General features: G+C 43.1%; 1 protein-coding gene across 2 annotated transcripts in view; it reads left to right on the top strand.

Moving 5' to 3' along the window:
- The window catches only part of SEPTIN11 (septin 11), an 86,889-nt gene that overhangs the window by 37,935 nt on the left and 35,378 nt on the right, over nt 1–13,576 (top strand). For both annotated transcript variants that reach the window (XM_069978171.1, XM_069978170.1), the window contains exons 3-4: nt 1,532–1,727; nt 9,996–10,182. In XM_069978171.1, the coding sequence (XP_069834272.1) occupies nt 1,532–1,727; nt 9,996–10,182 (383 nt within the window). The remainder of the gene's footprint in view (nt 1–1,531; nt 1,728–9,995; nt 10,183–13,576) is intronic.

Here is a 13,576-nt window from a genome sequence, read left to right as displayed (position 1 = left end):
GTCCGGAAATCCGGGCAGATTTTCCGGACGTGTGAAGAGGGCCTTAAAAATAGACCTTTAAGGGGTACTGCAGAGGGAAAAAAAATGTTTTCACATTAACTGATGTCAGAAAGTTCTATAGATTTGTAAATAACTTCTATTATGAAAAAGTGTCCAATTTTGCTTCTAAATCAGTTCATGTGAAATCCTATGTGATAATGTTGCCTCATTGCTAAGTATATGGCGTACTGACTGATGGGCAGATGCATGATGTGTGTAGTCCCATGTGGCTGTGTGGTTGTGGATGATTCACTTCAAAGTTTACACTGGGAAACCAGAATCGTAAAGTTCCCTTTTAAGTATCCTTATGGGACACTTTAACCGGCTGGCGATTTCTCCGATGTGATGAAATGTAAGACATTCGAGCTGGGATAGCTTTACTGTAGTGATAGTGGTGCTTTCTAATCATAAGACCTGAGCATCTTTGATTATACCTATAAAAACCGTCAGTCCCCTATAAAGTCATAGCACTCCTCTTCAAGTCTGGTGTAAGCTATGTCATCAAGGATAGAAACACCTAAATGTTATACAGTGGATAGTGTTCAGAAGTCTTTCAGACACATGGAGGACACTTTCTTGAGGTTTATAAGCCATGCCCTGACATTTTAGCTCCGATGATGCACAGATAATGCACTGCAGGTTGTAGTACAATACATGTGGGTTAGGGTTTTAAAGGGGAACTCCAGCGAAAATTTCAAGGAAGTCACAAATTCCCATAGAAAGACTTTCCTGCTCTGGACAGTTCCTGTCACAGACAGAGGTGGCAACAGAAAGCACTGTGTCCAACTGGTAGAAATACACCACTTCCTGCAGGACATACAGCAGCTGATAAGTACTGAAAGACTTGAGATTTTTTAATTGAAGTAAATAAAAAATCTATATAACTTTCTTACACCGGTCGATGTGAAATAAAAAATATTTTTTGCCAGAGTACCCCTTTAATAACAATTCTGTATATGTTAAAATTAAATGCACTGAAATGGAATGGATGAAAAAAATGCATTGTGAAGCCAGCCTTAAAAGGGTACTCTGGAAAAAGAATATTAGTTTTTAATTCAACTAGTGTCAGAAAGTTATACAGATTTGTAAATTGTTTATATTAAAAACGTTCAGTACTTGTCAGCTGCTGTATGTCCTGCTGAAAGTAGTGTATTCTTTCCAGTCTGACACAGTGCTCTCGGCTGCCACCTCTGTCCGTCCAGAGCAGGAGAGGTTTTCTATGTGAATTTGTTACAGGCAGAGGTGGCAGCAGAGCACTGTCAGACTGGAAAGAATACACTACTTCCTGCAGGACGTATAGCAGCTGAGAACTACTAGTTCATTTGAAAATATTTTTCCCTTGGAGTACCCCTTTAATAAAAAAAAAAACCTAAATTTATTATTGGTACTTGAGCAAAAAAAAAAATACCATTACTACAGGATATCACAAGAAGCTCACATTGATGCCATGCCAAATGCCAAAGACTCAGTACACATTTTTGTTTGTTTTCAGGTGAGACGGGCATCGGAAAGTCAACTTTAATGGATACTATATTTAACACAAAATTTGAAAGTGAGCCAGTTTCTCACTGCGAGCCCGGAGTGCGGTTAAAAGCTAGAAGCTATGAACTTCAGGAGAGCAACGTGCGCCTGAAACTCACCATAGTGGACACTGTAGGATTTGGGGATCAGATCAATAAAGATGATAGGTATGTATAAAGAGTATATAGATGTGTTACCTGGTGATGTACGCACATCAATCAATGTTAACCAATCCTCTACCAGGTCATTTCTTACCATGAAATTTTCAGTACTATAACAATGTAAGTGTTGTCTCCTGTCCAGCCTTTGGCACCACCCTGCGATTTGTGTTGCTGAAATTCTCAGCCGTTCTTAGCATTTCTTTTAAGTTGAGTGACCCTCAGTGTGGAATGTAACGTCCGTACTATGTCATCCTGACAGACATGCGGCATTCCAGATCACATGTGCTCAAACACACAGGTGCATGGCTTCCTACAAATCATCGCATTTACAAGCCTTGCACCTGTGTGGCCATCACACAACGTGACAGATTTGTGTCCCGTCTAGGTGAACAGTGACCATGTCTTCCGAATTACTGGAAGCTTTGTTGCAACTGGAATACTGTTTAAGGGTACGTTCACACTTACTGGATCCGCAGCGTATTTTCGCAGCAGATCCGCAGCAGATTTCATTTAAATAACTGAACACAGCATGAAATCTGCACCATCAAATCTGCTGCAGATCTGCTCCGGATCCTGTAGGTGTGAACGTATCAAATCTGCTGCGGATCTGCTGCAGGGTGCTAAGGGTGCGTTCACGCAGATTTGAAGTAGAAGATTCAAAGCAAATAAAATCTGGGCCATCAAATCTGCTGCGTATCTGCTGCAGCTCCTGCACGTGTGAACGCACCTTAAGGCCATGTTCACACATGGCAAAACACGACCATGTCACAGACTGCCGCTATCTGAGATGTTCAAACCGGCAGATACTACAGTACTTCATCGTAATTGGAATGCGGGCACATTCGGGTGCCTATGGCTCTACATTCTCACAGCCGATGTTCATTCCGCTGAAAGAATGTAGTCACTGCTTAAAGGGGTTATCCAGTGAAAATCTTTTTCTTTCAAATCAACTGGTGTCAGAAAGTTATATAGATTTTTAATTTACTTCTTTTAAAAAAATCTCAAGTTTTCCCTTATCAGCTGCTGTATGTCGTACAGTAAATGATTTATTTTCAGTCTGACACAGTGCTCTCTGCTGACATCTCTGGCCGAGACAGGAACTGTCCAGAGCAGGAGAGTTTTTCTATGGGGATTCATAGAAAACCGAGACACAGTTCCTGTCTCGGCCAGGGATGTCAGCAGAGAGCACTGACTGAAAATAAAACATTTCCTGTAGGACATACAGCAGCTGATAATTAAGGGAAAACTTGAGATTTTTTTTTATAGAAGTAAATTACAAATCTATTTAACTTTCTGACACCAGTTGATTTGAATGAAAAAGATTTTCGCTGTATAACCAATTAAACCCACCAGCTACCAGGCTTTAACAAACTTATACGTTCCCTGCTCTCCCTCCTGTCTGTTCTTCCGACTCCCGGGTCGCTGATGGCCTGCTCAGCCATGACAGTAAGACGGCGCACTGATTGGCTGAGCTGGCTGTCAGTGAGCCAGAGAAGCAGGCAGGAGCACGGGCAGGTAAGTATGATCTATTTAAGGTCTGGCAGTTAATTAATTAAATAGTCAGTGACTACAGGCAGACAGCAGGCTGTGAGGATGCAGACCCATAGGCCATAACCCCACCGAGTATCGCTGCAGATTTGGCTGTGAAAACCGCTGCTTACTCTGTACGTGTAAATCTATCCTAAGGGTATATTCACACGAACGGGCTCGCAGCGAGATTCACGCTGCGAGTCCGGCAGGTCCTGGCAGTTCCCATACACTACATACTTGCTGCGGTCTAAACGACCGCAGCGAGTATGTAATTCTGCCGCCCTTAACCCCTTCTGCTCCCTCCCGGCTCCCCCGCTGTAAGCATACATTACCTGTCCTTGCTGCACGAGTCCGGCGTCCTGCTCTCCCGTCCGGCCAATCAGTGTGTTGCCCAGCTGCAGCCACTGATTGGCCGGACGGGAGAGCAGGACGCCGGACCCGTGCAGCAAGGACAGGTAAAGTTTGCTTACAGCGGGGGTGCCGGGAGGGAGCAGAAGGGGTTAAGGGCGGCAGAATTACATACTCGCTGCGGTCGTTTAGACCGCAGCAAGTATGTAGTGTATGGGAACTGCCAGGGCGAGCCCGTTCGTGTGAATATACCCTAAAAGATTAAATTAAAGGGGTAGTGCGGCATTTAACATTTATGCACTAAATAACACACATTACAAAGCTATACAACTTTGTAATGTGTGTTATTTAAGTGAATGGCCCCCTTCCCCGTGTTCCCCCTACCCCGGAAGTGTGGTGCAATATACTTACTGAATTGCTTTCAAACCCCGGCCGCCATCTTGGGTCGACAACGTCATCTTTGGGAGGCTCCAGCTGGAGCGGTCCGGCCTGCCTCTCGAAGATGTCGTCGTCAACCCAAGATGGCAGCGGGGTCGGTGATTATACCGCACCACACTTCTAGCGGTGGGGGGAACACGGGGAAGGGGGCCATTCACTTAAATATGTGTGTTATGATATGTTGTAATGTGTGTTATTTAGTGAATAAATGTTAAACGCTGCATTACCCCTATAAGGACATTCAATGTCAGTCCCATAGAAATTAAAGGGGGACTCTAGAGAAAAAATATTTTCAGGTCAACTGGGGTCAGGTAGGAAGTGGTGTTTTTTTTTTGTTTTTTTTTCAGTCTGACACAGTGCTCTTTACCGCCACCTCTGTCCATGACAGGAACTGTCCAGAGCAGTACAGGTTTTCTATGGGCATTTGCTACTGCTCACTCACTACTGACACCAGTTGATTTTAAAACAAATTTTTACTCCCGAATACCCCTCTAAATTTTGGGACCCTCTTGGTGTCTATAGCAACTAGTAGTAAAAGTGGCTTTTGGTCCCCGCAGTAGAATTTGACGAGTTCTTTTGTTGCTTACATAGAGTAACAACAGGAATTATAGTCTGTAAATGAGGCCATCGATAAAGTAACTACCCGCACGGCTGTAAAGCTTGCACACATTACTGTAGAGAGATGGAAATACCAAATGTCACCATTTCCAGAAACCACTTATAGCACTTTACTGTGTATAGTCATAACCATCCATTATCTCTCAGTAACAGAGGCTGGGGGTGACTAGTGCCCATTAGACATGGTTCATTTGTCTCCTATGTGAATGGTTAAATATTTTTAGAACTGAAGTGTGTGTGTGTGTGTATATTTTATATATAGTACACACACCATATATATATATATATATATATATATATATATATATATAATATATATGCATTTACATCTGTAGTCTTTCAAAATGTTGTAAATAGTGCTTGTTGTAAATTTGTCTCCCGGCATTGGGAGAATTTGGATGTCTGGAAGTTGGAGTCCTGGAAAATATGGATATAGCCTATGTCTGTACCCATGTTTTCCTGACAGCCATGAGGTGGCATCCAACTTCTCCAGACGCTGGGATTCAAATGCCAAGCATTCGGGTTCATACATAAGGGTGGTCAGGGAATATATCAGTAATAGTACACCGGCCTTATTAGATGAGGTTGGTTGGGGAATATATCAGTAATAGGACACTGGCCTTATTAGATAAGGTTGGTCGGGGAATATATCCGTAATAGGACACTGGCCCTATTACATAAGGGGGTCATGGAAAAGTTGCCGGTCACTATTTGGCAGATTGTTTCTGAGCTGGAAGAGTCCATTGTGTGGGGGGAGATCTATGCTGTTCTCTTCCTGAATAGTGGATGACTGTATATGAGCAGCAGTGTAATATGAAGATATCCTGTGTAATATAGAGGAGGAGGAGAAGACATAAGTAGTGTAGCAGTAACCTCTGTCCTCAGTGTGGTGTTTTCTCTCTGGGAGAAGATTGTGTGTTTTTCTTCAGTGTTCTATGGCTGCAGCTGTGTGTGTGTGTGTGTGTGTGTGTGTGTGTGTGCTATAGTGATGTCACGATACCAGAATTTTTAGTTCAATACCAATACTAAATTTTTTATTTCGATACTCGATACCAATTCGATAAGTATGAGAAAAAGCTACACCCCCAACTGTTTTTATGCTGTTATGGTCTTCAGGTCTGCACTATTATGGTGACATCAGGTTATGGGCTTTTTATTTTACTATCTTAGAAATAGTTTACATTTTTTTTTTAAATAAAAGAGCTTAAAAGTTGTCCTACTCTGACTACTGTGACTACTATAACCTTTCATGTTTTGCCCTGTATGGCGGTGGTGTGCAGGATTATTTTCTGCACTGTGATCTGCAGTTTTATTTGGTATCCTGTTTGTATATATGTGACCTTTTGATCACTTAATGAATTTTTTTGGGGGGTGTGATGTGACCAAAAATCATAGTAAAAATATAGTAACCTATATGTAGCTATCCCTCTCGTAGGTAGCCCACAGAGTAGTCAGCTCCCTGTAGTAAGCACCCCTCTATAGTCAATCCCCCTGTAGTGCTGCAGACTGGAGAGGTGATTCTGCTGAGGGTTGTAGTACATCAGACAGGAAGTATTCACAATGCTGGGAGTGATGGTGCTTGTAATATTCTGTTAGTTAAGATCCAGATGTCTACAGGTTAGTGTGCCCCAAACAGGAAACATTATGGTGGGAATGTTAGTGTCCCAAGCAGTACTGATTATCTGCTGAGACTTGTGGTGCCCCCAGCAGAGGAGACCCCTTTAATAACATGTCAGGTAGAAGAGGTTAAAAAAAAAGAGAAAAAGAAGAACAAAGTGGGCCCCACAGGTATACATAATAATAAGAAAGGCTGCTACCTTGTACCCTATACACTAATACCAATGGAACAAAACAAAAAATGACAGAAATATAGGATATATAAATCACAGTGCACACCAATGAAATGTAATTAAAATAGCTTCATTAAGCTAGCTAATGGTGCGTTTACACAGACAGATTTATCTGACAGATTTTTGAAGCCAAAGCCAGAAACAGACTATAAACAGGAGACGGGTCATAAAGGAAAGACTAAGATTTCTCCTCTTTTCAAATCCATATCTGGCTTTGGCTTCCAGAATCTGTCAGATAAATCTCTCTGTGTGCAGGCACCATTACAAAAGAAATGATAAAAGCAATTAAAATGGTATGAACGGCAGCAGCCTCATAATGCAGGCTGTGCTACACTACCACAAGTCTTGCCACATGCAAGCCTTTACCTAAGAGGACGATAGAGCAAATCGTCAGAAAATGCATAATGGTATATAACAAAAAAATTCAAATGATATCACATGCAATACTGACAAAATCCCACCTGCTAAGTCTATGTCCCCATGTAGTAGTGGAGGAGAAAACTGCACGGGTATCGCCACCATGTCCTGACGAAGCCATAATATGGTGGCGATACCCTAGAGTTTTTCCTCAGGCATGGTTCAGGAGCTTCGCTGATATCACAAGTGCAGTATATTTTTATATTTGGTCTGTTCATAAAAATAGTCATTTCACTGAAGACTTCTCCCTTCCTGGGCTCTTTTCGGGCCTGTGTGGAAGTCGGTTTTGATTGGATATTTTCTAGTTAAAAAACTAGAGGAGGATAGAACTGGCTCCTATTGGTGGGATGACTGGCAGTGGACTGGTATTGTGCCAACAGCTTTTCTAGTATGTTCATATCTTTTTAGTGTTTCTAATGATGCAGATAAACCTGCTGTATGCGGAGTAAAGTTGGTCACTCTACTGACCATGAGTCTACACAGATAAAAGCTACAATGGAAACATTTGCACCTTTTCTGTGCATTGGACCCACTAGTGGTTTTGGTAAGAAGCCAAACTAAATGAAGCTCAAACAACTGGGGGACACATTGGGGACACATCCTTACGCATGAGATCTTAAAGGGGTACTCTGGAAAAAAAATGCTAAAATCAACTTGTTTGAGAAAGTTATGTAGTTTTGTAAATTACTTCTGTTTAAACAATCTCAAGTCTTCCACTACTTATCAGCTACTGTATGTCCTACAGGAAGTGGTGTATTCTCTCCAGTCTGACACAGTGCTCTCTGCTGCCACCTCTGTCCATGTCAGGAACTGTCCAGGGCAGAAGAGGCTTCCTGGGGGGATTTGCTACTGCCCTGGACAGTTCCTGACATGGACAGAGGTGGCAGCAGAGAGCACTGTGTCAGACTGGAGAGAATACACAACTTCCTGCAGGACATACAGCAGCTAAGTATTTTTTTCCTCCAGAGTACCCCTTCCATAAAGAAAAACAATAAACTGTAGTCTGTTCATATGCGTGATATTTGAGCCTTCAGTTACCCATTTTATCACAAATGTCGCTGTAATATGCACAAAATAATTGTGATTATTCAAAAGCTGATCTTTCACTTTGCACTCCCATGGGGTCCTGTCTGTTGAAATAGAGAGTCCATAAGGAAGTCTGGACAGGAAAAGATGAATATTTCAAAGCTCTGCAGCATTGACTGTAGACTTTTAATTTACATTATTTTTTTACTTAAAATTGGCACTTGTGAACTTTCTAGTAGAATACATTGTGCCCCTGGTATAAAATGCAATAATAACATATTTACAGAGCTAAGCTACATCTAAACTTAAAGGCGTAATGTAAATACTCAAAGTGTATACTCCACTTATGGCATAGCTACAGGATAAGTCAATGGTATGCAAATTGAATAATTTGCAGGGTTTGGTTGTTTTCAACTTTTTGACCATCTTTAGTTGCCACAAGCAGGCTGGAAGGGGCTAGAGAGCCCAAGATCCAAAGATGGAGGGCTGAGAACCACATCTACGGGACACTTAAGGCATATTGTAAGTGTCCTAGATGGCTGTATCCCTTTAATATACTCCTGGGGCGGCATGAAAAAAAAACATACTTGCCTACCTCTATCCCCAGGGCTCCCGCTGTTACATCATCCTGTTCCCCACAGCTAATCCCCTCCATACTTCTGACGCAAACTTTACTGCAGTGACAGCGCACTCAGCCAATCACTGAGAGGTGAGACATTGCTGCAGTCAGTTATTGGCTCAGCAGGCTGTCACTGCAGTGAACAACTTGTCCAGAAAGTAGTTGGTGCTGCAGTGGACTGAGTGACATCAAAGCGGGAGACCCGGAAGGTGAGTATGTGTCTTTTTTACTTTCATGCCATCTACAGCAGTATATATGTTTTTTTTTAAATAACTCCTTTAATTTATCAAACCACAACAAATAATGTGTGGTCTGAAAAATTGTTTATAAATTTTATTCTTCAAACCACCTTTCTGCCTATATAAGCCTTGGTGCATGTTGATTTTAGTCATACATGGTGGTGTTACTACTTGAGACAGGCTCCGAGATTTCTAAGTATACTGTGGGATGGGAGATATAACAGTTCATTTATTTCATGCTCACCCAAACAGATACTAAAGTGTGTGTGTAAATGTACGTGTAATTTACTATGTTTCTCAGATTTCTTCTCATTAGGGATAAAGAGACGATTATTCTTAGAAACTTGCTCTTTCTTCCCAGGAAGCATCTAATGGGTTTCCTCAATTATGTAACTATGATAGAAATTCTATAGAAGAGTGCTGACAGCAGTGCTGAGTAATTTCCAACATTTGTAAGCCGAAGAGGAGCAAATAGTGGGGTTAAAGGATACACCCTCAACCATAATGGACTTGTTTTGCCACATATTCTGTTCTGTAACATAACAGCTATACTTAAAGGGGTACTCTGGAAAACAAAAGTTTCAAATCAACTGGTGTCAGAAAGTTTTATATAAATTCATAAATTACTCTATTTAAAAATAAAAATCTCAAGTCTTCCAGTGCTTATTAGCTGCTGTATGTCCCGCAGGAAGTGGTGTATTCTTTCCAGTCTGATATAGTGCTCTCTGCTGCCATCTCTCTAAATTTCAGGAACTGACTAAAACAGAAAAGGTTTTCTATGGGGATATTCTCCTGCTCTGGACAGTTCCTGACATGGACAGAGGTGGCAGCAGAGAGCATTGTGTCAGACTGGAAAGAATACACCACTTCATGCAGGACATACAGCAACTGATAACTACTGGAAGATTGGAGATTTCATTAAGTTACATAGATTTGTAATTTACTTTTATTTAGAAACCAGTTAATTTGAAAGAAAATAAAAATCGCCGGGGTGCCCCTCTAAACTATTCCTTGATGATGCAGATGAACTTTAAAAAATGTTCATTGCTTTGTCGGTATCTTTTGAGAGTAGAATTGAATTTCAATAAATGAGCTGTGCAATAGATCTGTCTGTGTGGTGACTTTTGTCTCTTTCTTAGGGTCAGGAAGGCAAACAACACAACTAATATAGTGTTCTGTGTCATTTCAGTTACCGGCCCATTGTGGAGTACATTGATGCACAGTTTGAGGCCTACCTACAAGAAGAGCTGAAAATCAAAAGATCGCTTTTCAACTACCATGATACGAGGATTCATGCCTGCCTATACTTCATCGCCCCCACTGGCCATTCATTAAAATCTCTGGACCTGGTCACAATGAAAAAGCTCGATAGCAAGGTACTGGACGTGACTAAGCCATATTGACTTACATGTATTCACAAAATGACACTAAATTACGCACAACTGTTTTATAATGTGATAGAACACACCAGAGTACAGAGATCAGATGCAAATAATCGCATGGAGAAATTATTTTCCAGTAAACACCACAAACCCTTAAAGGGAACCAATCTCCTCCCTGATGGAGTGTGAACCGGGCACAGCTCTGACGCTATGCCCTACAGTCTCTGGCAGGGCGTCAATTTAAAAAAAAAAATCTATTTTTAATGATGGGTCCCGGTGCCTGGTAACTAAGGCTTATATGGCTGCCTAAGGGCTAATGCACACGTCCGCGGAAATATGTCTGTGCACCGACGGTGTTCTGTGGACTGGACCTCGGAGCTCCCAGCATCATGAATATTTATGATATCCGGAGCACTGATACTGTTTGAACATTCATGCCAGTGTACTGACACAGCCAGCACCACTTTTGTCTCCAGTTTGCGTGCAGGTTTTTTAACTCTGTTCCATAGAAGCGAATAGAGCTTAATTGCCAACCACACCTGAACTGGAGACTGGTGCTGTCTCTGGAAGAAAGTGGCCATGTTTTTGTACCACTGGATAACTCCTTAAAGGCACCAGCCAACACGTACCTCTGATGTAAGCTTACGATAGATACCACTCAGGGGGATCTGTCACATAGTTTCCCATGTTTAAAGCGATTGTACCATCAGGTAGATTGCATTAAGTTTTTTACTTAAAGGGATTGGCGCCAGCAATGGAATGCCAGTTCAGCGGTTGTCTTTTTGAACTGATTCCTGTTCCCAAGCACAGCGTTGGTCTCTTCCCCAGTGTGACGATCTTCCCTCCCTTCTGTGATGCGGCTCTATTGATTCTAATGGAGCTGTGTCACGGAAGAGGGGGTCCGCCTGAATAGACTGGCACCGTGCGCAGGAACCGGACGCCGGTTCAATGAAAAAGTACTGAGGCGCCAGTATCCCAGTGCCAGCGCAGATCTATTCATGTAAAAAACTAAAAGCAATCTACTTGCTGGTACATTCACTTACTGGATCCTGCCCTATGGAATAACAATGAGATCTGCGCAGTTCTACTCAACAAATAAATACATACCACTTGTAGCAGTCCCGACATGTAATATTTTTATTATATAGAGATATAAATGTGTGTGTGTTTTGTCAACTGATGAAATGCATATAGAAAGTCCTTTGACAAATGGCTGAAACGAATAGGTAAAGTTGTAACAGAATGCATAGGTAAAAACAAAAGCAATAATAAATTATAGAACGAATGATAAAACACCAAGAGAACTTTGAAAACAAGTAAAGAGTTAAGAACATGACAATGTGCCATAGTAATCTAGACTGCAGGAGGGGGTGGAGAGGACACATGTGCCCGCAGTGATCAGCAGAGATATAAATACACTGCACATGCAGCTACATTGGCGCAGTGAAAAGTAACTATAGCTAAACGATATGTGATGAAGCTGCATCCAGAGTGTGAAGCGCAGTGAATGGTTTCTATGGGAACTGGGTGCTGAGCCCCCGTGTCTACAACACACTGTGCATAGAGCTTGTATCCATGTTAAATAGGAGGGAACATTGTCAGACTTGTTTTTTTCCTATTTGTATTTGAGAGATGTTTTTTTTTTTCTTTTTCTCTGATTAAAAAGGGTGGGGGGGGGGGGGAAGCCACCCTCTCGAACAGAGGTTACCCCCCACACTGTTCTACCCCTATCACCCATTAATGGCAAAATGAAACCAGCTGTTTTGTAAGAGCGTCCCCTCTACCCACTGTGCAGGGAAGTACAATTCAACCCCTTTCAATTAAAGCAAATCTATACTGAGTCTCTAACCCCCACTAAACCACCGAACCGCCGGTACCATTATGTAGCTTAAAGCGACTCTGTACCCACAATCTGACCCCCCCCCCCCCCCCCCAAACCACTTGTATCTTCGAATAGCTGCTTTTAATCCAAGATCTGTCCTGCGGTCCATTCGGCAGGTGATGCAGTTATTGTCCAAAAAACAACTTTTAAACTGGCAGCCCCGTGCCCAATGGCCGTGGCCTAGATTGTGTATGCATTAGGCTGGCACACCTTCTCCGTCCCTCCTTCCCGCCCTCCTCATCATTAGGAATGCCACTGGAACATTTTCTCCTGAGCGTTGCACAGGTGCCCTAACTATCCAGCCCATGTTTAGTATTCACACATCTGACAAGTAGGAGACAATCTGCCTGGAGCATTCCTAATGATTAGGAGGGACAGAGAGGTTGTGCCAGCCTAATGTATACACAATCTAAGCCCCGGCCGTTGGGCACCAGGCTGCCAGTATAGAAGTTGTTTTTTAGGACAATAACTGCATCACCTGCCGAACGGATCGCAAGACAGATCTTGGATTAAAAGAAGCTATCTGAAGGTACAAGCGGTTTGGGGAGGTCATATTGTGGGTACAGAGTCGCTTTAAATGAATCCATGGCTGATGATAGGGTCCGTTTTCCTCCCAGTGTTGGAAGGAGCCTAAAGCATCCGTGTCCTAGGCCAGCAGCGCCTCTCTTTTCTTGCTGCCCACCCTTCTTCTCTTTAGCTATGCCCCTGGGGCGGGTAAGGCAGGCAGCAAGAAGAAGGCACTGCAAGTCTAGGGCACAGATGCTGTAGGCCCTGCCTCTTTGACCACACGCTGCCTAAATAAAAGATTTTTTTTTTACCGAAATGCCAACACCAGGAGGAAAACAGACCCCGGCACCAGCCATTAAAGCTACATAATGGTACCAGTGGTTGGTGGGGGGTCAGAGCTCAGTATAGATTTGCTTTAAAGGGAACCTCTCACCCCCCCGTCCCGGGGTGACAGGCTCCCGACCCCCGTTAGAGCCCCCTATACTTACCTAATCCCGCCGGGTCCCGCTTCTGAAGGTGGTCAGGTGATGAAGATCTCAGCCGCTGCAGCCCGGCGCGCGCGCTGAGAGATGAGTCCAACACCCATAGAGAATGACAGGAGAGTCCAGCGCTCCGTCATTCTCTATGAGCGTTGGACTCCTTTCTCAGCGGCTGAGATCTTCATCACCCGACCACCTCCAGAAGCGGGACCCGGCGGGATTAGGTAAGTATAGGGGGGTCGGGAGCCTGTCACCCCGCCACGGGGGGTGACAGGTTCCCTTTAATATCAATTGTGCAGGATAAATGGGTGAGGTACACTACCTTGGTCACAAACATTAGACCCAGCCTAATAAAATGTTATGACCTCGTGCAGGGCTGTGGAGTCGGTAAGCCGCAGCTCCGACTCCTGAATTTTATCTGGACCGACTCCGACTCCTGCTCCTTCATAAATGGCCAGTCAGATACCAGGGCAGTTATCTATAACACTGGCTCAGCAGCTTCTCCCTAATGTCCTACATG

The sequence above is a fragment of the Dendropsophus ebraccatus genome, chromosome 7 (assembly GCF_027789765.1).
Source record: "Dendropsophus ebraccatus isolate aDenEbr1 chromosome 7, aDenEbr1.pat, whole genome shotgun sequence".
Classification (NCBI taxonomy): Eukaryota; Metazoa; Chordata; class Amphibia; order Anura; family Hylidae; genus Dendropsophus; species Dendropsophus ebraccatus.
This window is presented reverse-complemented; position numbering and strand designations above follow the sequence as displayed.